Source organism: Syngnathus typhle, linkage group LG16 (assembly GCF_033458585.1).
Source record: "Syngnathus typhle isolate RoL2023-S1 ecotype Sweden linkage group LG16, RoL_Styp_1.0, whole genome shotgun sequence".
Lineage (NCBI taxonomy): Eukaryota > Metazoa > Chordata > Actinopteri > Syngnathiformes > Syngnathidae > Syngnathus > Syngnathus typhle.
Window position 1 is genome coordinate 6,182,909 of NC_083753.1, and position 25,109 is coordinate 6,208,017.

Sequence of the window (25,109 nt, forward strand, 5' to 3'; positions counted from 1 at the left end):
AAAAGGAAAGTGCACATTAAATTCAAATGTTTTATCTTTCATTGGTCAAGATGCAGTAAGTCACTGTAATCATTTGGAATGGGTCAGTTCCTTTTAAAAGTGTACTAATTGCTGTATTCATCATTATTGAGAAGAAAACAAATACATGATTTTCACTTGAAACCCTGAAACCAGCATTCCATAAAGTTGTATGTTGCCGCTTTGTCCGACAGAAAGGAAACTAATGGTGAACTTTCAAGAGTTGTTGATTCTGCTGATTTCTTTGGTGTTCATCTCTCCCCCCCCTGCAAAGCTAATATTGTAACTGGAGCTCTGCCCGTTGGATTCCTCAAAGTCACCGATGGAGGGAAACCCAACCCTTTGTTCGATCCACTGGGCAACACTAAGGAGCTTCTTGTCTCGGAAGGCGGGGCCTATGAGCTGTAAGCCAATGGGAAGGCCTCTTTTGGATAAGGTAGTTGGCACAGAAACAGCCGGGAGACCTGGAGCGAGGAAAAACCAGAGCTGAAGGACAGTTCATGGAAAGGTGATGATTAGGATCTTAAGCGAAGTTACAGGTTAATTTGGAGAGTGATAACAAGCAGGAAGAACCGACATGAAGGTAAACATCTCAGGAATGGTGCATTATTCAAAATATTTGCAAGTAAAATAACCAAAGAGAGCCAAAAGAAAAATCCAAAAACCTTCATTTTTGAGTTAATATGCAGCATTTATCTCGCTGCGTCTGTACCTGCTATGTTGGCGGAAACAGTGAAGATATCCTCCTGCACGCTGCGTGTTCGGTTGTCCTCTCGCGTGAAGTCGGCATAACGTGCGGCATCCGAGAGCGTGGTGGGTGTCAGCAGCACCTCAACACCTGAGCCGAACACGCGCTTGAAATCGTCCGCGATCAGTCGACGAACCTTCTGGGCTTTCACAAAGTAGTGCTCGTAGTTTCTGAAAAAAGTAGGAGGAAAATGTTACAAAATTGGAGATATACATTGGAAACATCAGAAGTTGCCTTACTGCTTGAGCAGGAAGTAGTTCCCAGATAATATCCTGCCTCTCACAACGTCATTGAAACCCTCGTGTCGTGTGGTGGCATACATGGCTTCCGTGGAACTGTCCACTTCGCTACGGTGGCCTGATGGTGGGATATAAATATCGAAATGATCATCAGCAACATCTTCAAACTTCTGTATTGTATTTCCATCTGAGGCTGCAGGGGACTTCCCGCCTTGTTTCGAAACTCAGAAATCAGATTTCCTGTGCAACCCCAACGTGGGATGTGGTTAGAAAGAAAGCGCTTTCTTACCATACTGGAGGCCATCGAAACGCGCCATGTTGGACGCCACCTCAGCACAGCACAGGACGTAGTAACATGCGTTGGAATACTGGCTGTGGGGGAGGGACACTCGCTTCACACGTGCACCTGATTTCTCAAACATGTCAGCGACCCGACTCCATTGTGCGGCCACCTCCTCCGACAGTCCAGGGGTGTAGAACTCCTAATAGTAAGAAGGTACCATCAAATCTTACTTTTAGGACACTGCTGGTATACTCAACAAGCCCCGATATAATCAAAGGCAAATCATCATTAAGGTTACTACAATAGTAAATGTTTCATTTCCAAGTCAATGAGTCTCCTACGAAAACAAGAATGGATGAACCTTTGGAATGCCGACGCAGAGGTTCTTGACGTCAAAGTTTTCAGGCAGCTCTGCTGATGACGATGCAGGAGCAGGAACTGTAGTGGAGTCTTTTGTGTCGAGTCCTTGGAGAATATCTGAATGATAGATTATCTGGTTAACATTTGTGTTTACAATGCAAAACATTTCCAGGCAGAAAGTACCGAAAACAATGGCTGCATCTCTGGCACTTTTTGTCAAAATGCCTGGAACATCACAAGAGTTGATCAGGGGGATGAGGCCATGCCGCGACAGCAGTCCATACGTTGGCTTCAAAGCCACGATCCCGCACTGCGCGCCCGGGTTACGGGTGGAACCGCCTGTATCCGACCCTAAAGCGCTGAAAACAATGTTGCAATATTATCCTCAGTCACGTCATCAAGATTTTCAGACTGAAATATGTGACGCCTCACAAGTAAGTGGTCAGTGAAGCCACAGCTGCTGCGCTTCCCCCTGAACTTCCTCCAGAAATGACCCAGTCAGAGTCTGATACCGCTCCTGTCTGCTCACAGTAGGGGGTAGCGTAGCCCCACGGGTTCCTCACTGGTCCAAATGCACCGTCAGTGCTGCCTGAACTGGAAGAGAAAGAAGCAAAAGGCTGACAAATATTGACCAATATTTCCTTCGATTGTGGCAGGATTTTATTTTTTGAAATATAAAAATAGCATTAAAAGTAAAAAGCAAGCACATTTACACTCGAAATGATTAATTGTTAATTTCTTGACTCTCCTCGACAAAACAATGCTTTTACCCCATAGCAAACTCATCCATGTTGGTCTTCCCAAGAAGAACAGCTCCTTGGTCAAACAGCTTCTGTACTACTGTAGCATTGTACGGCGGAGTGTAGTCTGCAACAAGGAGCATCAGCTCATCAACAATGCTTGGAAATAATATTAAACGCACACACAATGCGCACATTTCCACATACTACCTTTGAGCATCTTCGAAGCACATGTGGTCTTAATGCTCCTTGTGCAAAAGTTGTCTTTGACTGCAAATGGGATTCCATCCAGAGGACCTTTAGAGGTCCCTACAAAAAAAACCCATAAAATATTGTTGTGATGTAACAGAACAGACATGTTACACCAGATGTAGATGTTGTTTTTTTTTTACCTCTTAGTAGTCTGGTCTCTGCTTCATGAGCCTGCTTCAAGGCCAATTCCTCTGTCACCGTGATGTAGGCATTTAGATGGCGGTTTTGCTTGATGCGCTCCAAACATTTTCGACACAGCTCAGATGGAGAAATCTTTCCCTCTCTGAATGCAATGGAAACCTGGAAAATGGAAAAAGTACATTCGAGGTATGTGTGCTGCTTGAGTGTAAATTTCAGTCGTGAAATTGGAAATGTTCCAATTTAAACATGGGGAACATACCTCTATGTATATTTGGTATGGTTAAAATAAGATATAACTGTATTTAGCAGGTGATATGGGAAGTATTGTGATATATTTAACATAGCCTACACACAAGCCTGGTTGCTGGACAGGATATTCTATCATGTTTCATATAAACACAAAAACAGCTACTTTTAAACATGAAGCTGTACTAACCTCTCGTAGAGTGAGGTTGAACATATTGACGATACGCTGGGGATTTAATAGTCAACCTTCACAACAGTGTGCGGTATCAGGGAGCTGCCATGTTTGTTTGGAAAGGCGTGTCGTAACAACGCTTTGTTTCATTGGCCTGTACACACAGCAACCTCTGCTCTGATTGGTTAAACCTTCTTGTTGCAGGAAGTTGTTTTTTTTTCCAAGAGAAGCGCGTCGTATCGAGAGGACATCAGAATATATTTCTTTAATATAATAATTAAGAAGGAGAAAATGCTCACAAAAAGGAGGTAGTACTTAAAGAAAATTTAATAGGTCAGCGGAATGACGACTTTGCATGTCCATTTTCTTATAAAGATGGAAACGTTGGTCTGATGTTTTAATAATTTCACTGTCAAGAGATGGCAACTATTAGACGCGTGGTGGACCGCAGATTGTTCCTTCACCGTAACATTTCAAGGACATCAGTTTCCAGATTTTTTAAGACCTCCAGCAGCTCCAGGACTGTCATGCCCGCATGGGTCATTGATAAGTATGGAGGCAATGATGTTCTGAGGTTCACCAAAAATGCCAGCTTCCCCGTCATTACCTATCCCAATGAGGTTATAGTCAAAGTGTTTGCTGCAGGACTGAACCCGATTGACGTCAGCATGAGAGGCGAGTGACACCGTTCTGCTCTTGAATCTCAAAATACTGTTTTTAGAGTAGTGGTGGTGCATAGAACATATCACTGAAGATCTATTTGTACCAGATCTCTTTAATGAGGAATACTGTTAATAGTGTGTGCACTAATGATGTCTTGCATTCGGCTAGGTGGCTATGGTGCTGCAACCATGTCCACCAAGAGAGACCCTCTGAACATAAATCAGAAGGGCAGTGAGTTCCCGCTCACCCTGGGGAGGGACGTGTCTGGGGTTATCATGGAATGTGGCCTTGATGTGAAATACTTCCAAGAAAGGGATGAGGTAAAAACATAGCGTCATGTATTCAGCCCTTCGAATCAATAAAAATTGAAATTATGCCTCATCAGGTGTGGGCTGCCATCCCACCATGGAAGCAGGGAAGCTTGGCTGAGTTTGTTGTGCTAAGTGCCAATGAGGTACGAATCACGTCGTAATGATGCAATAAAGATTTTGACTTGGCATGTTTCTTCTCAGGTGTCCCTCAAACCAAAGTCACTGAGCCACACGGAGGCTGCAGCCATCCCTTACGTGGCAACCACGGCTTGGTCGGCTCTCGTCAACACTGGCGGGCTCACTAAAGACAACTGTGCCAAGAAACGGTGAGGGCGCACGCTTGCAGGCATGTGCACATATATACACACTCACATTCTTGCTCTTCTTTTTCACAGTGTTTTGATCATCGGAGGGTCTGGGGGAGTGGGAACGTTTGCCATCCAGGTATATGTGTGACGTCTCACGTACTGTTTCGTAATATCATCTCAAATCATCTTGATGTTCTGGTTATTGTTCAAGATGCTGAAAGCGTGGGGAGCCCATGTGACGGTAACATGCTCCCAGAATGCTGAGCGTTTCGTCAGGAAGCTCGGAGCGGACCATGTAGTGGACTACGCGGCGGGACCTGTTGAAGTGCCGCTGGCTGCCCTGGACAAGTGAGAACAAGCGTGCACATTTCATTTCTACATGGTGCTCTCCACAGAGCTGGGAAATATGGCCTTAAAATCTTCCATTTTCTTTACGTCACTTATACCTCCCACCATCCTCCTCATGAAGGTTTGACCTGGTCCTGGATAACATTGGAGGCAGCACAGAAAGGTGGGCGCTGAATTTACTCAAGCCATGGAGCGGCGCCAAGTACGTCACCCTAGTGACGCCCTTCCTCCAGAACACCGACGCCCTGGGGATTGCTGATGGAATGCTGAAGACGGCTGCCACTGTGGCCAGTAAGGCCCTCAAGGTAGGGAAAAAGCGATTTGACACTAGACCACAAGAGGGTGCAATACACCATCTCACCGGTGTTATGAACAGACCTCTACAATTAACTTGACCTTTCATATGTTTGCTCTGTTCTCATGCAGCACCTTGTTAAGGGAGTCCACTACCGTTGGGGATTCTTTGCACCGAGTGGTCCAGCACTGGATGAAATCAGGGAGATGGTAGATGCAGGGCAGGTATGCGATGCGTCCTCATTTTCAAACCTGAACAGAAATGCACACACATTGAACTAACCACAGATGCACATTTCCTGGGCTGGTTTCATTTGCAGGTCCATGCGGTTGTAGAAGAAACTTTCAGCTTTGCACAGGTTCCTCAGGCTTTTGCAAAAGTGGAGAAGGGTCACGCCCGAGGAAAGACAGTGGTCCAGATCAACGTGGGGACAGATGATGCGTAGCAGCAAATTACAAAATAAAAATGTCTTTGACTGCTGAAATTGAGTGTTTAGAAATGTGTTATTTTTGTCATCCTAAATTAAACAATCAGATTCGTTTTTTTCCTGTGCAAACTAGCTTTTCTCACTCTAGGAATTTCCATTTAATGGAGCCAAAGTTCAAATAGTTCTGCAAAGTGAGCCCAACTCATTAATCTTTAACAAATGCATGGTTAAACTTCACATTCAAATTCTTTACAGTCATGGCGACATAGTATACCATTAAATGATACGCGGGAACATAACTGGTATTTTCTCTTTTATGTTTCCATATTTACAACAGTTGATTCAAAATTTGTCTGATTGAAAATGAATCTAATCTACAAATAATATGAATCACATTCAGTGTTAAAACTTTAACAACGCTTTACAATATTATCAACAGCAGTGACGAAAAATATGTAGTAAATAAAATGTATCTTTGGAGTTTAGACTTCATTGCGTCCATCAACATGAGATGAGGAAACCATGGAGTAAAGACGTTACGTACCATAAAGTCAGGAGAGCCACCACATGAAGATGGGACTGACGTTTTGCTCCGAGCAATGCAACATATCAACACAATGCTAGATAAATAAGAACGTACTTCTTATGCTTACATAATACAAAAAATATGAACAAAAGTGTTAAGTTAGCCATAATTGTAAAGAACATTGTCCGAACATGGTGACCCTCCTCCAGAAGGGTCCAAATGCTACAAGAGTGCAGTGTTTGTGCAAAGTACCACTCAGGACTGAGTGGTTGTGTGCTCCACGAGCAGAGCCACGTCGGTGGGCCACAACATGGCCCGGAGAGTCACAAAAGCTCCAGTGTCCATCTTTGGTTCGGTTTTCCTTCCACAAACGTGTTGAGGATCACTTGGTTCTGGTCGTACTGGCGACCTCCTATGATACAGACCAGAGTGTTATGTTAAGTTACTAGTCATTAAGTTATTTCAAAAAGCTCAAAGGAATTTGGCACTGGCAGATCTACACATTTACCAGCAGGTGGTGCTGTTGCATTGGAATAAGTCAAGTACAATATACACCAGGAAATTAAACCCTTAAAATAAATGGTAATAAATTAAAAAATATCATTAAAAAATAACTTTTGCGTGACTGTTACGAATATCAAAACACTGCCTACCATATAAATGACTATTATTTCGATTTCCATTAATTGCAGTTTCAGCAAATCTCAACAGGGGACTCTGACCTTTGACCTCAAGGACCAGGCCAGGTTGGAAGTGGCAGCGCACCACACCATCCGAGGTTATGTCCCACAGCTGGTTGTCTTTTCCTCTCTCTGGAGACACGCAAAGCCGACTGCCCGCCATCACCATGTCTCCTGCGGTCTGCAGGCCGCAGTCCTCGGCCAGCTGCGAGCGAACGGTGCATACGTTTTTGGGGCCATCGAGAGATATGGCAAATATTGCGAACTGATCATTCAACAATCCTTCCGAGCATTCGTTGCACAACCACAACAATCTGCTTAGTGTCGACAAAAGACATCCTCCTCGAGAGAGAAAGCCCAAAATAGTGATTTCCTGCATTTAAGAAGCTTACCTTACAGATAAGCTGACCATCTCGATAGAACCAGAGTTGCTCATCGCCACCAGTGTCTTCTACGGCATTCACCCTCATCAGGTGGACATCTTGTAGCGCCCCCGTCAGTGACATCAGACATCCCGTCTCCTTGTTCCGCAAACGGATACCGATCTGTTTCTGTTGGTGAAACGCGTCGACATCAACTTAGTTAGCCGGACAATAGTGTCACATTGCGCAAGACAGATGATGACGTTCGGCATTGAAGGTCTCTCAGTACCTGCCGCAATGGCCGCAACGATCCGATTCCCCTCCATCCGCTGAACTTGCACCAGTCGACCAATTGACCCGGCTGAAGCAGGAGCTGCCGACCGCGGTAGTTGCTGCCTTCGTACAACACCCAGCTAATAGGGTCAAATAATGTGAGAAAAATGAACGCCATGTGAAAAAGTCTTTGTCGTATTAATCATTCAACAACGAAGCGCTTTGTTAGTAATAAATAAGTCGCTACGTACTTTCCTCCCTCTACCACCAGAGAGCGTACGCGAGGAAACGAGCCTGCTCGGTGCAAGTTGACAGTCCCTCGGGTCAGCACCACCCTGCGACCTGCGCAAGCCACCTTGCTGAATAGCAAGAGGGAGGGTAGGGACAACTCCTGCACAAAATAGCGGGGAGCTTTATGACTCACGTGCAATATGACACCAACCCGCCACACAAACACGAGAAACCAAAGCACTCACATGGGCAACAGTTTGCACGGAACGGATGGTCACGTCCGAGGACGGGAAGCCCATCAACTCAGTGTCGGCATATTCTCCTTCCTCCAGCAAGTACATGTTGTTGGTGAAGTTGCCGCCTTCGTATGCAATCCAGCTGAGGGTGAAAGAAACTCAAATGTAGTTGTCACATTGTGTTTGCGTGACCTACATTAATTATATCTCGCAAAGATGTACCGTCATTTTCGGACTATAAGTCGCACCGGAGTATAAGTCGCACCAGCCGTAAAATGCCCAAAAAAGTGAAAAAAAACATATATATGTATATAAGTCGCTCCTGAGTATAAGTCACCCCCCCCCCCCAAACTATGAAAAAAAAACGCGACTTATAGTCCGAAAATTACGGTAATCATTATCTGTTGGGTTGTGACTTGCGTACCTGCCATCCAGCACCTTACAGGACCTGGGCACAAAGTCCTCATCCAAAGCTTCTGCACTGTCCTCCAGAACCACCAGTTGACCCTTAAAATGGGGTTCAGAGAACAGCTTCACCTGGATAGAGGTTTTATACAGTTAGATTTCACACATTTGGGATCTGAAACTTCCAGTATCCTCCCACTTTACAAAAAGAAAATGCATAAAACAGTCAATTGAATACTAAATTGTCAATCGTTCAAAACGGTTGCTTCTTTTGACCCTGGACAAAGAACGCTATTAGACCACATCAAAAAACTAGTCAGATGAATTGTATTTTTTCATGTCAGCGTGACATTTGGGATAATTGGCTTTCCACACGGAATCTGTTCTGGCCCAAATACACACAGAAATAGAGATTGTTATAGCTCCGCCCTCTTGACCCACTTTTGCGACCTGTGACATCACAAGCGTCCTTCTGGATGAATGGCTACAAATTCCCACCCTAACATTTTGTACAATGTAATACTTTTGTTCATTTCCTAGAAAGGAGGGGAAATGGTTACATAACATACCTTGAACTGAGATTCCAATAATGTTTCCTGTAAATTAAAATGTTGAGAATGTGAATGAGGGTTTCATACAACGAAAGTGACTTGTTGATTCAAATTATTATTATTTTTTACATTGAAAACTGGTTGAATGGATGATATCTTGAAATTCTGGGCACCCCAGTCTTCTGGACACAAATACAGGCCTCTCTCCAGGATGTAAAGCTCGCCGCTGAATGCAGAATTCTCAAATGCCACCCAGCTGACACCAAGAGGAAAAATAAAATACAATTTATAAAAAAAAAAAAAAAAAATCTTATTTTGACATGTATCCTCAGGGGCTGTTTGTCTGCATCATCAAGGTGTGTCAAGTTTGAAAAGCGACAAAACCTTTAGTTACGTTTCTAAGAAGACTGGCACACACCCTAAATTCCAAGCGTCTGCATGAGAGGACAAGATCTCAAACAATTTATGTTACGCCTTAATGTTTTTACTATCTCAATCCTCTGAATGTCGATCCGAAAGTCTACAGCGGCGGTTTTGTCCCCTTAGCCGGTGCGTGGGGAGCATTTCTATTTACACGTGAAAAATAAAAAGCAAAATATCATGTTTGACTTACACCCCACTCAGGACGTTGATGGATTGGGTTTTTATGGCATGGCCGATTTCCTGCATGTTGACAACGGGGCCCATTAGATCCACACTCAGCCCCCGCTCATCCAAGTTGGGCTCACTGAACAATTTAATGTGGGGGGACAGGAAATCCTACACAAAAATATTAGTTCTCATGATCCATTCATACTGTCTATGAACATTCAATGAAGGCACTGAAAATAAAGCTTACCGTCCTAATGGGCCGAAGGGATAGTAGACCATCCTCGGATCCGCCCCAATGGCTCCAGTGAGGATATTCCCCTTCCTCCAGGATGTATTGCTGACCCTCAAAATCTTCTTCTTGATAGCCAACCCAGCTACCAGACAAAAGTGCAGAGAAATCATGTGACATAGCCCAACAGTTGGACCTTTCTATTATGGCTCAGGAATATAAATCTCATTTATCCCAGCCTATTGGCATGGATGAACTGAAATACTCACAGACCACCGAGTATCCTGATGGACCCCACTGTGGAGATGGTATTCTTCGTTCCACCAGAGCTGCTTTGTTCCGCTTCTCCCTCTTGCACACTCTGCAGCGTGTACAAGTCACCATCCACCTCTAAACACTCTCCTTCAAAATTGGCCTTCTCGAACACGAATGCCTGAACAAGCCCAAAAAAGGAAATCCATTTCCTGGAACTGGAATGAGTCCGAGTAGATACGATTTCCAACATAATGAGCAGAATGAATGCAAACCTTGACTTCTTCAGGATGTTCCACCCTTATCGCTCCCTGTAAAAATAGGCAGAGGCTGTCGGAATTCACCAATAAACAAAAGAACAAAGCGATTCCATGCAGAGTCGATGCTTACAATTCGAAGAGGCCTGAGAGAGCCAACAAAGGGCTGAGGGAATCCCCACGTCTGCGAACGAGGAAACTCGCCTACTTCCAGCACTCCTACCAAACCTCCGAAGCCAGGATCGCTGTACACCAGCCAGCTGAACGAGACAAAGTCGACAACGCAGTTATTATTACCGGCGCCTAATCACTAGTTTTACTCGTTGCAATTAGATCATGCAAACGACACAAGGTTAGATCTTCAATCAGGCAACAGTTAACGTCCACTTACACTCCAGAATGGACCTTGATGGAACCAGTGGCTTGGGGGATCCCAAAGGAGCCGATTTCAAGAGCGTCATCGCAGTAAGATGACACCCTTCCCAAACCATTAACCTCCGTAAACAAGTCAATTCTGGGTTGGCTATAATCCTGTAACGGATACAATATTTGCTGATTAATAATGACAAAAGTCCAGTCACATTTGAGATGGAAAATGGATGGCCGGATTCAAGTTAGCAACTCACGTTTACCGCCAGTCGAACAGAACCGATGGTCAAAGGCGTCTCGGGTACAGGCTGACCCTTGCCGTCCAGAGTCGTCGGGGCGCCTTCGTCGGCCCAAATGTTCACTAGGTGATCTGTGTGACCTTCCTCCAGGGCAATGACACGACCCTGGAAGCCCTTGTGTTCGTACAGGAGCCAACTAAATTGAAAACAGCAGCAAAAAATGGAACTAAATCATTTATAAATTCTAAATGTAATTGATTACACTCCAAAGACAAGATATTTAATGTTCCAATTAAAACGGAACTTTTCAAACATAACCTAAAAATAAAATAGGATATGGGGGCAGCCTGCTTACCATCCTCTGATGACCCGCACCAAGATGACAGGAGAGAGTTTCATCTGCGTGGCATCCTCCACGTCACCACACACTTCGTAGACTTCACCTTCCAAGTTGTCATGTTGCTGTATGAAAAGCTGGAGCGGGACACGAGGGGTTACTCATCAAGAGAAATGTGCACCAAAAAAAAAAATCACTTGTACCTTTGCAGGTCTTTTGTGGACCCCTTTGACCACAGGTGTCTGCAAGGAAATGTCAAAATGTATTCAATTTACACATTGGTCAAATTAGACACATGATGTAAATGTGATTTGTTGTTTGTCATGTATAAAACACAATATTAAAGTGTCGGATACAAAATAGGAAAATGACCTCGTTAAAATAATCCACTGCCTACCTTTGAAGGATTCTTCGGGATGTATTTGGTGGGTGGAGGTAGCTCAGCCTTATCGACTTTAGGCGCTAAGGCCTCGTCCATAGTACGAAGTGGTTCCGGATTCGACTTGCTTTCGGGTGCCCTGGTGGAGTCCCGGTCAGTATCTGACTCTTCTCTCGGTTTCGTTTGCGAAAGCGAGGGCGGAGGAGAGGGGGCGGGGCTTCTAGTCGATTCACGGGGTGCATCTTCGGGAGTCGCACCCTTGCTATCTGATTGATGTTCAGGAAAAGTGGCGTCAACTCTTTCCTGTTTTCCAAGTGAGGGCGCATTTTTCTGTTGTTTGTTATTTTGGTCGGCGGCTGCCGTTTCCTCTTGGCTCCTCTTGGTGGAACGCGGGGAACTCAGCAAGCTCGAGAGGATGGATATCCTTTCTAATCGGGAAGATAGCTTTCCGGGCCCCTCTCCATTGTTCTGCTCAACCTGTAGCCCGACTTTGACGTTGGTTTTGTCTTTTTCCTCATCAGGTAATTCAATTTGGTCTTTATGGACCGGCTCGTGCTTTTCCATGGCCCGCGCTCGCCGGCTAGCGGCTTTTTCTTTTAACATCATGGCCGGGGATGGGTCCTTCAAAGCTTTGCTTTTCTTTCTCAAGCCAATGTGGAATTCTTCGGGATCAAAGGTCTTCTCAAAATGATCTTCCTTGATGGCCGGCATAGGGGGAGAGGGGGATTTTTTCCCCGGGTGCTTTTTTAGAGGAACCGGGAAGGGGATGCCGCCTGCTTTAATGCTGCTGATGAAATGGTCCAAATCGTCTTCGCTGGCCGAGGCGCCCGCTTTCCGTCTGTTGTCCTTTTTCGGTTTGGGATGATGTTCCACGTCCAACCAGCTGGATGGCGACTCCTCCTTCAGCGGAAGAGGGGAGATGTCCTTAAGGAATGCTTTTATTGGCTGTTGAGAAGCTTCTTGCGTTGTCTTTTTCTTTTCTTGGGATAATTGTTTTAAACCACCAGTGGTCATGTCTTCTTTAATCAGACTGAGCTCGGACTCTTTTTTTTCTTGAGACACTGTTTCAATAATTTTGTCCAAATTTGCATTTTCTTTTACGTCAATCTCACGGTCATCGATTTTGCTCGTGGACAAGTCGGCAGGCATTTCGGGATCTTTGGCTGTGTTCTCTATAGGTTCTGCTGTTATCTTCTTTGCTTTGCTAGATTCTGCATCGTCATTAACATCCTCAACTCCGTTCTCATTTGTGGCAGGAGGCGCTGTTGCTTCCAAACTTTTTAGGGGAGAATCATTTGTTTCTTTTTGAGTCGCCGATTTGTCCGAAAGTGCATTTTCATCATTTGCAGTATCAGCTATTCCATCGTGTTTGTCAGCACTCTTTAATTGCACTCCAACAGGTTTCTGGTCTTCAACTTCAGAGTTGGGACTCTTGGGTGAACTTTCATTCCCCAAACCTTTTGGTGATGAAGCATTTGTTTCACTATCTTCAATTGTCTTGATTTCACTTGGCTCCTCCCCTTTGTCACTTGTGGTTCCCCCATCCTGAGCGAGCAGTACTTTGGGTTCCAGATCTTTCATTGCTGATATTGGCTCCGGAGATCCTTCAGCTGCACATTCCTTCAAAGAATCATTAACAGCTTGGTGGGAAGCCAACGTCTCGGTTGTACTTTCACAGACTGCAGTTATTTCTTCTGAATTGTGAAGTAAATTTTGGGATGTTAGCTGGGTCGATTGAGGAGATCGGCTGATTTCTTCCTTGAGCTCCCCCATGCAGTCGTCGCCCATCGCTGTTGTGTGCTTCAGCTTTTCACTGGACTTTGATTCTTGTCCCTCCTTTTGTGAAAGAGCCACTTTGTCTAGCTCAACATTCTTGGGTGCTTCTTCATTCTCTGTGTCTATTGACTGTGTTGGTTCCTTGCCAAGCTCCTCTTTAGGTTTCTCCTCTCCCGTAGCAGTTTGGACCGAATCTTTGGTCATTGCAGATGGATGAATTGTAATTTGTTCCGGACTTTTTTGGGTTTCCTCAACAGTGTTTAGAGAAGTTGAAGGTGTTGCCGAAAGACTTTTCAGCTCCGAATGAGGCTCTTTTGGAACGCGTTCAATTGGAGGTACGTTTGCATTTTCTTGAGGGTGCTGAAGGTGGGGAGAGGCTGTTAGGTTGTCACCATGGGCAGTGTGAGGCACCAGTGCTAAATCTTCTTCTGAATGGCCCTTTTCCAGCTTTGCGTCATTGGTGGGCCGGGCTGATTCGGAAAATTCTTCTTCATCCTTTGCCGTCTGTGTTTTCTCTTCCGGTGCAGCGCTGTCGTCTTGAAATTTTTTTTTTGTTGACGGCTCCAATATGGTTTTCTGTAGGTCTTGATGCTCTTTGACCTCAGAACTGGGTACCGACTGGGTCGGCGCTACCTGGGCTATTTCAACTTTTAGCGGTTTAACTTTGTCTTGGAGCGTGACCGTCACCACTGTTCTATTTCCTTTGACTATTGGAGTCTTTGAAATGTTTCCTTTCGGGCGAGCGAGGCCCTCTTCAGATCCTCTGGCTTTTTCTTTGGTTTGGCTGGCGCAAGAAGGATTTGCGAGTGTCACACTGTGCTCTTGTTCCTGCTGAGACGTGGATTTAACGTTCCTGTTTTTCAAACGATCTGCATCGACGGTGTCCGCAGGTTTGCCGGCTGTCTCGGTATTACTGTTTGGATGGGAAGTGTCCGAATCGGTTTGTTGATTTCTCCTGGATTTAATGTTGGGGGAGCTCCTTTGGCCTCTTGTGGGGAGCTTGCTCGGAGATGGCGGAAGAGAACTTTTTAATGGAGTCTTTTGTTTGGTCATCTTTGAGTCTTTTTTATCTTGGTTGGAGACGTCGGTTTCCTCTTGGCGTTGTCTTGTTTTAAAGATCTCACTTAATGGTTTGAGGGAAAGCGTGCCTCCTGTTGGGCACAAAAACACAAGCAGGAATCAGCAAAGCACGTAACATGACGTGCTTCGACATTAATCCACTTTTCATGTCAAGCCATTTTGGAGGAAAGATTTTTTTACCTTTCTTGGGACTTCCAGGAGGAGGAGGCGTGTCAGTAGCAGCTCTTTCGACATGTGCTGGTGCTTCTTGCTGGTCTGGGCACTTCTGGGCTTGTTTGGGTTTGTCTGACTCTCCTTGGGAGGAGGTCATTTTTCTAGAGTTAGTGTCACTCATTTTAGGTCGGTCCCTTTCCAACTTTTTAGGAGAAACAGGCAGCCGGCTCTTTGGTATTGAGGAAGCGTGTGCTTCCTGACTATCCTCTTTCACTCCATTTACCGAGTCGATATGTTGTGTGACATCATGATGGTCCTTTGACAATGGCCGGCAGGATGCTTTGGTAGGAGAAATATTAGGCTTTTTTTCCTCCCAACTTGGTTTCCTGACACTTTTGGGAGTCACCACTGCAGATTTGACAGATTCGTGAGCTAGTTTGGGAGTTTTCTGTAGTTTGGGAATAGCAGAAGATTCATCTGCTTCTGTTGTTTTGATCTCACTATCTGATATTTGCCTTTTGGGGATTTTCGACTTTGTCGGACTACTGCTGGATTTGTCTTTTGACGGCGTGGTTGTTTTTTCATTGTTTTGTTGCTTTCGATCACCGGACGGTGTAACTTTAATGTCCTCGGTGGAGCCCTTGGCTTTTGTTGCCACATTTTTGGCCTGGCCTCCCGTTGCCGAGGCCCGCGCTATGCTTTCAACGGTACGCCGGTTGTCTGCTGCTACCGTTTTGGAGCCCGTTGCTTGCTTCGTCCCATTGCCTCTTATTCCGGATAGCCCAGGTTGTAGTTTGGATCTGTGCATGTCAGGGGTCGTAGGGCTATCCTCCGTTTCAAATGACTCGGAGACGGAATTGTGGTTGATTAAAAGTTCCGACGCGTTTTGGTCTTCATTTTCATCGGATGGTGTAATTGACGTCGTGTCTACGTTCCCGTTTTCATTAGATTTATGTTTTGGGAGACTTCTGGAAAGAAAGAATACATGAGTAGATACATAAATATGGACAACATCTGAGTTCCCACAAAGATAATCAATTCCTCATAATGCAGTTTCCATTCTAATTGCTGCAGTGCATTTTTTTTTTGCATTCATTTTTGCAATGCAGAATTGTGCCAACCAAAATGAGTATGATATTTTTAGAACTACTTAGAATGGGCGATGCCCTTGCAAATGCGTAATTAATAGTACTTGGGAAATGAGTCCTTTTGTAAATAATACGCTCGTACTTATGAACTTTTAAGATAAAGCTGTTGGGAAGTTGATCCATGGTGTATTTATGCAAGTCAAAAGATAAACTCATTTTTGACACTGACTTCATTTGCAATCTTGCAATCTTATAGCTGGCTCAGTATCCATGGAGATTCGTCACAAATGTGCAGTAGTTGTGTTGTCCAACAAGTTTTGTAATGACTAAACAATGCTACGCAGGAACGATGACGATTTACAAGTGAATCCAAATGAATGACGTCGCATCTTGCGCTTGAACCGTTTTCAAAATGTCATCGCTCTGTTTAATTCGACTCTCGCAACGTAAATATTTCAGCGGCTCCGTGGCTGTCTGTTGTTCCCTCCTGGTACAATAGAGCAGGAAAATCCAAAGCTCAGGTTGCATGAAGCCACCTGCTTTTGTCAAAGAGCCTTTCGAACAGAAACGGTGAAAAAATACTCACAAGTTGTTTGTCTGCTCCTGTCCTGGCTTCAAACGGCAATTGTCGGCGTCTTCCTCTGGCACTGGCTTATTCCTTTCCGAAGTTACCTCTGGGTTACTGAGCGCTTCACGGGCCGCGTGCTTGGGCTTTGAAGGCAGATTCACAGTCTTGCGTGTCACGCAAGATACTTTTGACCCTTGTCTCTCCTTAAAGGGGTGTTTCTTTGAGTCGCTGCCAGTGCGAGGCTCCTCGGGCTGCCGTAAAATAATTTGCAAATGCTCGGGAGTTGGCGCGGAGGAGGAGGAGGAGGAAGACAATTCTGGCAAGCTGCTTGTGGCGCCTGGGCTCCCCGGAGTCATGGAGTCATGCTCTGGAAATACTGTGACAGGTATTGCTAGCACGGGAGGCGAAAGTGGTGTGGAAGCCTCCTCCTCTTCTTTCACCCGATCTTCTGTTACCTCCTCCTTCCCAATTCTCTCCTCCTCCTCTCCCAGGTAGGTATCAACTAATATGGCTTTGAAGAGGTGAGTAGGAGATGCAATCGGTTGTGGTGAATTTTCCCTGCCGTCATCTGGAGGAGCCTCCTGAGTCGAGACGAGGTTAGTTGAGCCCAATGTTATTCCCGTTAAGGTCGTGCTGTGGACGTGTTCGCCGACTTTGACCGATGCTTTTGACGTGGCCAAGCTTATGGAAGTTAAGTGAGGTGATTTTGGAGGTGCGACGTTACTGGGAAAGGGAATTTGAAGCGTTGGCAGCTTGGTTGGGGTATCACCCGCAGGGATGTCCTCCAAATTCATACGCAGCCTTTTGCTCACCTCCTCCACCACTGACTCGGCAAATCCCACCTCTGAATTGGAGTCAGAAGAAAGCGGCAGAGTGGGGCTTTCAAAGTCGAATGCAGTGGGGGTGACATTTCCCGAATTCCTTTGACTGTCGGAGGTGCCGAACACAGGAACCTCCCGCACACTGCTACAGCCGCTGCTGCTGCTGGAGTCTGAAAATGGAACATCTTCCCCGTCAGCCAATAGACAAACCACACTGGAGGCACTGGGGCTGGAGCTTTGGCTGAGGGTGTCCTCGCTCTCGGAGGTCAGTCTGAAATCATTGTGGGAGGGGGTAGGAGTCTTTGAGCCATCTTCCTGCTTCAGCGGAGATGAATCTGGAGACATGGGGGACGTCGGGGAACCGGGAGAAGATGCATTGAGTGAAGTGTCGGAAGTCTCGCTGCTTCGGTTCCTCTTCTTCTTGGGTTTGAAGAAGTGACTGAGACGACCCAACACGCCCTTTTTCTCCTCGGAATTCTAACAAAAGACAGACAGGAGATAAGTGGTGAGAAAAGCATGTTGTCTCTTGGATCCCTATGTAACTTGTTTAAAAGAAGAGGAAAAACAATCAAGTTGTAAACGCTTCAGATGAATCTGTTTATACATTTAAATAGTCTGCTAATTAAAAAAAAAAAATCTAGATTATATACAATTTTGCATGGATGGAATTCAAAATGATATTACAATATCAGTAAACAATTTAGCAGTACTACTATTTAACTTGAATTGATTTACTTTATTATTTTGGACATGTTTTCTTTCAAGTACATCCAAAGAGAATAAACAGCCAAGCTAAGGTGAATCATTAACTCTGGATATAAATATGAAACGAGATGAAAAGATCAAGCGTTATCAACTGAGGGAGGAAACAATCCCAATTTAATAAGATCCAAATCCAATATGAGGTGTCTTCACATTAGAAAAGATAAAGATTCTGTTTTATTTATATCAATCAGTATAGGGCAGTTCCATAAAGCAAACTGACATTCAGTTGTTACGTCATAAAATGTGCAAGACTTGAAGCGTCTTTTCATTTCAAACAAAATGTCAGCAGCAACAGCCGGGACTCAAATGTGAGCGGCACGAGCCTTTGTCAATGACTGGACTTATTATTCACAACCCAATAAGTATGAGAATGCAAAAAAAACCAAGTTACATACCATTTAACTAGCTGTAAGAGTTCTTTGCAGACTAGGGTGAAAAACATTCAAACAGCACCGACAATCTCCTTTAGAATCATCTCTCCTATATTGTTAGTCCTGGCCCGGCCGGCCGGCCGAGTGACAACAAACAGTACCGCTGGCGTGTGGCTCCGCTGAAGGGCACGGACGGCCTCCGTAACATTTGAGGCTTTGAAAACGGCGGCGAGAGTTTTACAATACGGTAAAAATGAAAGGGTGTGGGAAAAGAGGGGAAACCCCACCCTTCCTCAGCCTGAAGGGATATCACGAGAGCTGTTTTCTCTCGAGCCTACGTTATTTATGACATTAGTTCCATAACATAAAAGTTGATGCAGTGAATTCAAGCACCATTTGCGCAAGTGTGTATCACAAATCTTTTGGGAATAAAAAAACGGTCAATAAAAACCATAGTGTAAATGTTACCACTATTTGAACAAACAAACAGCCACTCTTCTCTTGGCTGGGATTTCCAGTTCATGTTTAAACAGAATAAAGGAAGACAGACACCTATGTATGAAGTCTCGGTTCGAGCTTGAGTCCGTGGAGTAACACATGAACTTCAACACTGTTCAGTATTTGAGTCTTAATAACACAGCGGTGTCCCCTTTGTATATATATAAAAAAAAAAACTTTTAACAGTTAATTCATAAACATGTGCATGCTCACACTCACGTTATAACACACACTTAAAGTCTCACACAGACAAACAGAACACAAACACTGCCTGAGTGAAAGTACTGTAACTCAAAGTTCACCTTGAAATTTGAAAAATGAGCGTTCTACAGAAATAACCATAATGCAAAGATGGGGAAAATGGTAGGCAAGCAGGTTTGTCAAGTTCAGGTAGTAAAAGAGCCCGGGGGACACTGACATCCCAAAGGATAATGCTCATCAGTACTAGTTTGGTGATCTGACATGTTATTTTGCGCTCTCTGCCGGCTGAAATGGGTGACGACTCTTCAACTATGACAATCAAAATAACCCCAAAAATACATTGTGTCAAATAATTGCAATCAATCTGACAGATATGACTCTGAACCAGGAACTCTAACCTCAAAGAAAAATTCCAGTTGAACTTATCAAGATGTCTCCAGATTATTGCCGGTTTTACGACATTGGCGGCCTTTCAAATGACAACAAGAGCAGCGCGTCTTATCAAGTGCTTTATCAGAAAAGGAAGTCAGAAAATTCCCTTCAAATGCAGATGACTGCAGTTAGAAATATGCATTCATATCAAATTCAGAAACCAAACCGAGAGCATAGGATGTGCACATTTTTTTTCAATTCAAGACCACCGTTCATAGTTGGTGTGAATGAATTAAACACTGACCTTGAAGTACTTGGGTGGTGTAGAGGGATTTCCTTGCTGAGTCATGTTGAAGTAGATCATGGACTTGGTGTCAGAATGAAGGTCCCACTCGGATTCGGTTTGGAATGAGCACGCTGTCGAAACACTCATCTGGTCGTAACTCCTGGTAAAGTCAGGCGGGAAGCAGAAAAGGAGGGGTGGGAGAGACAAAGGAGGGGGGTCAAGAGGATATGAGGTCATTCGGGGTTTTTTTTCCCCCCTCACTGTTCAGTGGGTCTTTACAAAAGATTTCACTCAGGCTTTGCTCCTATATTTGGCGCTGTCCAAAAGGAGTGTTCCAAGGACAAGGTGCATGAACATTTAAAGTTGCATCAAAATATTTGGCCTAAGTTGAAATGTACAAAAGAAGACAGAGGAGAAATATAATATGAGACATGACAGGCCACACAAGTTCAAAGTAGAAGACCACCGTGGGAGAGCAATTAGAGGGCCTTTGCAAATTCTGGCTCATGTGTGAGGCATGAGGAGCATTTATCTGCAGCTAGAGATAACACAATATAGGGACACAACTATTACACCCTAATCCAAAAATAATATTGTGGTACGAGATGAAAATGATAAATAATCATTTGTTAAATTTACATTCATTTTAAGTATAGTCAGCTTGGAAGTTTTTAGACTAGATGGGTCAGCAATGATCTGTTGCCTCCACAAGAGGGCGCAAGCAGTTTGTTTTTCACTGAACATTAGCCATTAAATATGGCTTTTATGACTCTCCAACATTTAGAATGCCAGGACTGAAAGCTGACTTGAAGATGAGTTTCCTATCACCAAGCATTTAATATGAAAAGACAAAAAAAAAACTTGTCAATCAGGTTTCTGCCTTGTTTTGCACACCATAGCAGAAGTGGAGATATACGGTATCATATTTACATTCTTCTCCAGGGCTGAACTTACCTCCGCACACCACACCTCACGTCATGGCATATTTTGCTTAATTGTGGGCTCTTTTTGTTTCAGCATGAGCACCAAGTGCACAAAGCAAGGTGCATAAAGAAAACATTTTTGGAGGTCAACTAGAACCTGAGATGATTTAACCTCAACGATGGTCAACCATTGAAGAAGCGGACTGATCTCAAATGTTATTTATCGTTATTATATTAAGATCACAGTGGGGTCAGTGAGATGCACGTCTTGAATCAATTGAGGGGGAGTGGTCATCGATGACATAACCTTTGACACTGATGGATTCACTCAAGTTTCCAAGTGTGACTTGTGTGATCAAACGTTTGGTCAGTCAATAACTAGAACTAGAGTCGAATTGATTGACTGATTTAAAAGCAATGAATTCAGGTGAAATTTCGCTCTCTGGCACAAACCAGCCCCAACTTGTCGGAACTTTGTCAGTGCACAGCAGACAAAGGCTCTGCTTGTTACTTCACTTCACATGAAAACTAAAACTGATAAAGAATGCCACACAAAAATACTTCAAAGTAAATACTTCAGGAAAATCCATCGGACAAAGGGTCAAATTGAACAACAACAAAAGAAATAGGGGCCAGGTCAGTGTTGAAAAGCTGCAAGTATTCTAGGCCCCCACTAAGTACTGTGTGACCTCATGCTGCAAACATTGCACGCATGGAAGGGCAAAATAAATGTAGCAGTTCTTTACTGCTGCTATCTCTTCTCTCCATATTTTCTTTTTATTGTAGATTATAAGACAATTGTGGATTCAACAATATAACTGTGGGATCCTTTTAGAAAGTACCGTATTTTCCGGACTATAAGGCGCACCGGACTATAAGGCGCACCTTCAATGAATGGCCCATTTCAAAACTTAATCCTTATACAAGGCGCACCGGACTATAAGGCGCACCATTAATGCATCATGTCATATTTTTAATCCAAATAAAATCATTCTCCATTTTATCTTTTTTATTTCAACTTCAGATGCAACAAATGGCTATAATCACAAAATAATGATCCATAGTCTTTTTGATTCATGATTCATAGTCTTCAGCAGGCCACTTATGCTTGATTTCATGACACAATGCTTCGGGCCAGTTCGAATTTAGGAATTTAGTCCATATATAAGGCGGACTGGACTATAAGGCGCACTGTCGGCTTTTGAGAAGATCTTAGGTTTTTAGGTGCGCCTTATAGTCCGGAAAATACGGTAATCTCTTTTCTTTGATTGGAATGTTTTTAAGATCATAATAAGCCAAAATTCAAATCAGAATTAAAATATAATTGCTCAGCGCATAGGTCATACAGGTACATGCACGCACACAAGTTAGCACTAAACAGCTGTCAACAGCTCCTCATCTTGCCATTCTAAACAGGCAGTAATCTGAACAAACACACAGGTCTACCACTTAATAGAGGTCCTCTCCATATATTGAAGCAATGGAGAAGAAACAAAGCACATGAATAAAACCATGAGCAAACCTGTTTAATTGCAAACTATTCTCTACGACTTCCTGAATTGCTTCTGATAAGAGAAAACCATGCAGCAGCAAGTCGTATGTCTGATAACACAAGGCCTCAATGTTTGTTTTGAATGAGAACGTGTGTTTGGAAAATGACAGTTTGCCAGATGTTGGGTGTGTCCCGAATGCTCTGCAGACTGCAACCACTTCCCTTGGAACTAATAACCAACAGGAGAGTGGAAGGTGAACCAAAAGCATTCTACCATATAATGTTATTTTAAACTTTGTTACGGCAACAGCTTGTAGTGAAACGCCGTATAAATAAAGATGTGGATTCTATTGTATTGTACTTATGAAGGCAAAAAAAAACAACCCCAACTGCAAGAATAACATTCAAACTCAGTTGGGATATTATTTGTTTTGATATTCGGACATTTCTTGAACAAGAAGACCTTTCTTCTGCTACTAAAAATGTGCTGGCCTAATCCCAATTGGACTGTGCAAAAAGCACTCCAAGCCCAGAGGTATGTTTGGCTAAGAGCTTTGCTGTTCTCTATGTTGTGCACACCTTCAGGAAGAGCATTTGCTCTTCAATAAGGCTGCATTATAGAGGCTTAATCTGGACAATTGTCACCAAGGTTATACTGTTGTATTTTTAACACTGATATGATAGAGCAAGGGTGTCAAACTCATTTTTTTCGCGGGCCGCCTTTTAGTCATAGCTTCTTTCGGAGGGCCATTATGACTGTCAACCCAAAAAAATGTATGAGCATCTCATATTATATACAGTAAAAGCTACAAAACAAACTGACAAATAACTTGTTTTCAAATCAGACGAGTAAAAGCTGGTCAAATATTTAAAACAAAAGATATTATTCAAAGTGAAGACAATTTGCAATTCTAGTATTGACACACAAGTTTGTTGCACAATTTGTCTTGGCGGGCCACATAAAATGATGTGGCGGGCCGTATCTGGCCCCCGGGCCTCGGGTTTGACACCTATGTGATAGAGTGACGACTAGAAACGTGTGCAGTCGGGCAAATATTGCTTAATCAATCTGGTGAGTGGACTCTGTACTGCATCACGCACGTGTCACTTTGAAAAAATACATTCGGTGATCAAAACAGCGACAAGCAGCTGATGCATTTCTTTGCGTTCGCCAAAAACAAATGCCTGAGAAACACAATCGGGAGAATGGGGTGATTTGGAAAATTGTCTTTAAATGGCTCTCAACTTTGCTTTTCATTGTATTCGTAAGCAGGGGAGTTAGTTACTGAATTTTTTTGCACATCACCATTGCATGCAAAACTGAATGCGTGATCCGTTTTGCGCAATCTGGCAGGGAATATCTGGGTTAGATACTGTGGGGTCATCTTTATCAGAAACAAGACTTTCAGTTTTGGTTTGCTCCTGTGTACATGCTTGCGCGCACGCCTTCCAGAACAAGCTGTGCCAGTGCGCTAGAAAAACAACAGTTCAATTTAAGCGAACCAAACACACATTTGCCGAGCAGCATAATAATGAGATCACGCTGGTTCTTTCTTATTGAAAGGCAAATGGGTGTTAACAAAGGTTGGCTAAATACAGAGTTCAATGGGCCAGGTGTGGGCACACAAATAAATGCTCACTCCTGTAGGACAAAATGACATTCGAGACAGAAGAGCAATGTGGAGACCTGGATCCAGCACAGTCAAATCTCTGTGGTGTGCTCATAATGCAAGATTATATATTTACATCTAATGGTTTTCAATAACGATTGAGAAGAATCCCATGAAATCAAATCTTGCAAAAAAAAAAAAAAATTTGAAAATGGAAGACAACATAATGATGCAAAAAGAATAAATGAAAGCAGATATTCAATATATTATTATATAATATATGCAATATATTAATGTACAGGCTCAGAGGGATATATTTTGAAACTAAGAGATGCAAGACAAAGTAAGATTAAAAACAACAAAGCTTAATATTTGTCACGCAATTAAAATCTTGTCTGACTGTTTCGTCTGGAATGACTGTTGTTAACAAGCGGCAGAGCTAATCATGTGTGTCACGTGGTGATGAATTTGCGATGTTCTCAACTGTCTTTTGTGTCTGACATTTTGCTGAAGTGCCGCATTTAATGATTGAGGCGTCATACCCGCATGACGGGTTTCTTTAATGCTGCTGCTGCCTTCTACAAAGTGTTATTGTAGGTCAACCTAATTGACAACAGAAGTGGAGGCAAAGCACACTTGAATTGACACTGATGGACAATGAACTTTTCATGCATGCTTTGAAAAGGTAGGAGGAAGCCAGAAACCTGCAGGAACCCCAAAAGAACAGGAAGAAAGAGAGCCCTGCCCTGGAAAAATATATTTACCTAATGTCATTTCATCAAGTGGTGGTGCTTATATTTGCATGTCAGTTTGTCACGAGGCTGCTTTTACATGTTGACGTAAGAAGAATCAGTGGGCTGGCTTTAATTTCTTTCTTTATATTTGACTTATATATGGAAAGAAAAAACTCGTTACCCAAGATTCATTTTCTACCTTTTCAGCATTCATGCTTATGGTTCAGAAAGTAGGTCAATAAGGTGATGTCAGCCATTGCATGGACCTACTCACCTTGGAGTTTTTGCATTATGTCATTTCTACAGCAAAATAGCCAAAGTTCCATAATTGCACAAGAGCATGTGAGATAAATTATGGTTACCTCCACAACAAGTCAACATTGATCAAATGTGAAGGTGCATCATTGAGTTGCATGGTTTTCATTCTTACATGTGTCTGGTGAAGCTGTCCAGTTCATTGGGGAACAAGTCATCGTCGCCAACAACTCGCTCTTCTTTCTGCTTCGATTTCTTTCGTTTAAACCTCAACGACAACGACCGCTTTCCTTTTTTTTCCTTGGGGGAAATGAAAACGCCATCAGCGGGCAGTGCGGCTGCAGCGGCGGCTGCAGCGGCGGCTGCAGCGGCGGCGGCGGCGTCTCCGGGGCTCGCCGGTGAAGTCTGCGACGTGTCTCCATCTGTGATGGAGCCCGACTGCTTGGAAGCCTTGCCTTCTTTATCCGGTGACTTTACTTTGAACAAATTCTTCACTTTTAAAGAGCTCGACTTACTCATGCTGAATTGGAAAAAAAACGTCAAAGAACACAAATGCATTCAAAACTTGGAGGTGAGTGCACCAACTTGAGTCAGTTGGAGGCGTGAACGACTGGGAGAACCTGCGGGGCGGGTTACCTGCCTGCCAGG

At 43.7% G+C, this 25,109-nt stretch overlaps 3 protein-coding genes across 5 annotated transcripts; 1 reads left to right on the forward strand and 2 right to left on the reverse strand.

Moving 5' to 3' along the window:
- Window positions 1-16: 16 nt before the first annotated feature.
- Window positions 17-3,363, reverse strand: qrsl1 (glutaminyl-tRNA amidotransferase subunit QRSL1). Its single transcript, XM_061300679.1, has 11 exons — window positions 3,218-3,363; window positions 2,781-2,940; window positions 2,599-2,697; window positions 2,419-2,515; window positions 2,081-2,242; window positions 1,832-2,007; window positions 1,650-1,765; window positions 1,295-1,487; window positions 1,006-1,123; window positions 731-936; window positions 17-482 (listed from the first exon to the last, which is right to left on the reverse strand). Exons 1-11 carry the CDS (start codon window positions 3,239-3,241, stop codon window positions 235-237), a joined length of 1,599 nt encoding a protein of 532 aa, XP_061156663.1. The 5' UTR covers window positions 3,242-3,363; the 3' UTR covers window positions 17-234.
- A 31-nt stretch (window positions 3,364-3,394) lies between these two features.
- On the forward strand, window positions 3,395-5,665 carry rtn4ip1 (reticulon 4 interacting protein 1). The gene is made up of 9 exons (XM_061300680.1): window positions 3,395-3,874; window positions 4,031-4,182; window positions 4,248-4,316; window positions 4,375-4,499; window positions 4,569-4,617; window positions 4,693-4,829; window positions 4,951-5,134; window positions 5,256-5,348; window positions 5,444-5,665. Exons 1-9 carry the CDS (start codon window positions 3,619-3,621, stop codon window positions 5,567-5,569), a joined length of 1,191 nt encoding a protein of 396 aa, XP_061156664.1. The 5' UTR covers window positions 3,395-3,618; the 3' UTR covers window positions 5,570-5,665.
- Window positions 5,666-5,851: 186 nt separating this feature from the next.
- Window positions 5,852-25,019, reverse strand: crybg1a (crystallin beta-gamma domain containing 1a). 3 transcript variants are annotated; one of them, XM_061300677.1, is made up of 23 exons: window positions 24,637-25,019; window positions 19,466-19,607; window positions 16,152-17,431; window positions 14,505-15,442; window positions 11,487-14,395; window positions 11,293-11,331; window positions 11,108-11,226; window positions 10,771-10,948; window positions 10,536-10,675; window positions 10,278-10,404; window positions 10,163-10,198; window positions 9,905-10,068; window positions 9,654-9,780; window positions 9,429-9,574; window positions 8,945-9,071; window positions 8,834-8,860; window positions 8,284-8,396; window positions 7,869-8,001; window positions 7,644-7,783; window positions 7,409-7,532; window positions 7,150-7,308; window positions 6,800-6,962; window positions 5,852-6,489 (listed from the first exon to the last, which is right to left on the reverse strand). In XM_061300677.1, the coding sequence occupies exons 1-23, from the start codon at window positions 25,017-25,019 to the stop codon at window positions 6,401-6,403; spliced, it is 7,803 nt and encodes a 2,600-aa protein (XP_061156661.1). In that variant the 3' UTR covers window positions 5,852-6,400. The 3 variants fall into 3 exon arrangements, with proteins under 3 accessions (XP_061156661.1, XP_061156660.1, XP_061156662.1); XM_061300676.1 differs by having other exon boundaries at window positions 14,505-15,445; XM_061300678.1 differs by lacking the exons at window positions 19,466-19,607; window positions 24,637-25,019 and adding an exon at window positions 18,115-18,299 and having other exon boundaries at window positions 14,505-15,445.
- Between the last annotated feature and the right edge of the window lie 90 nt (window positions 25,020-25,109).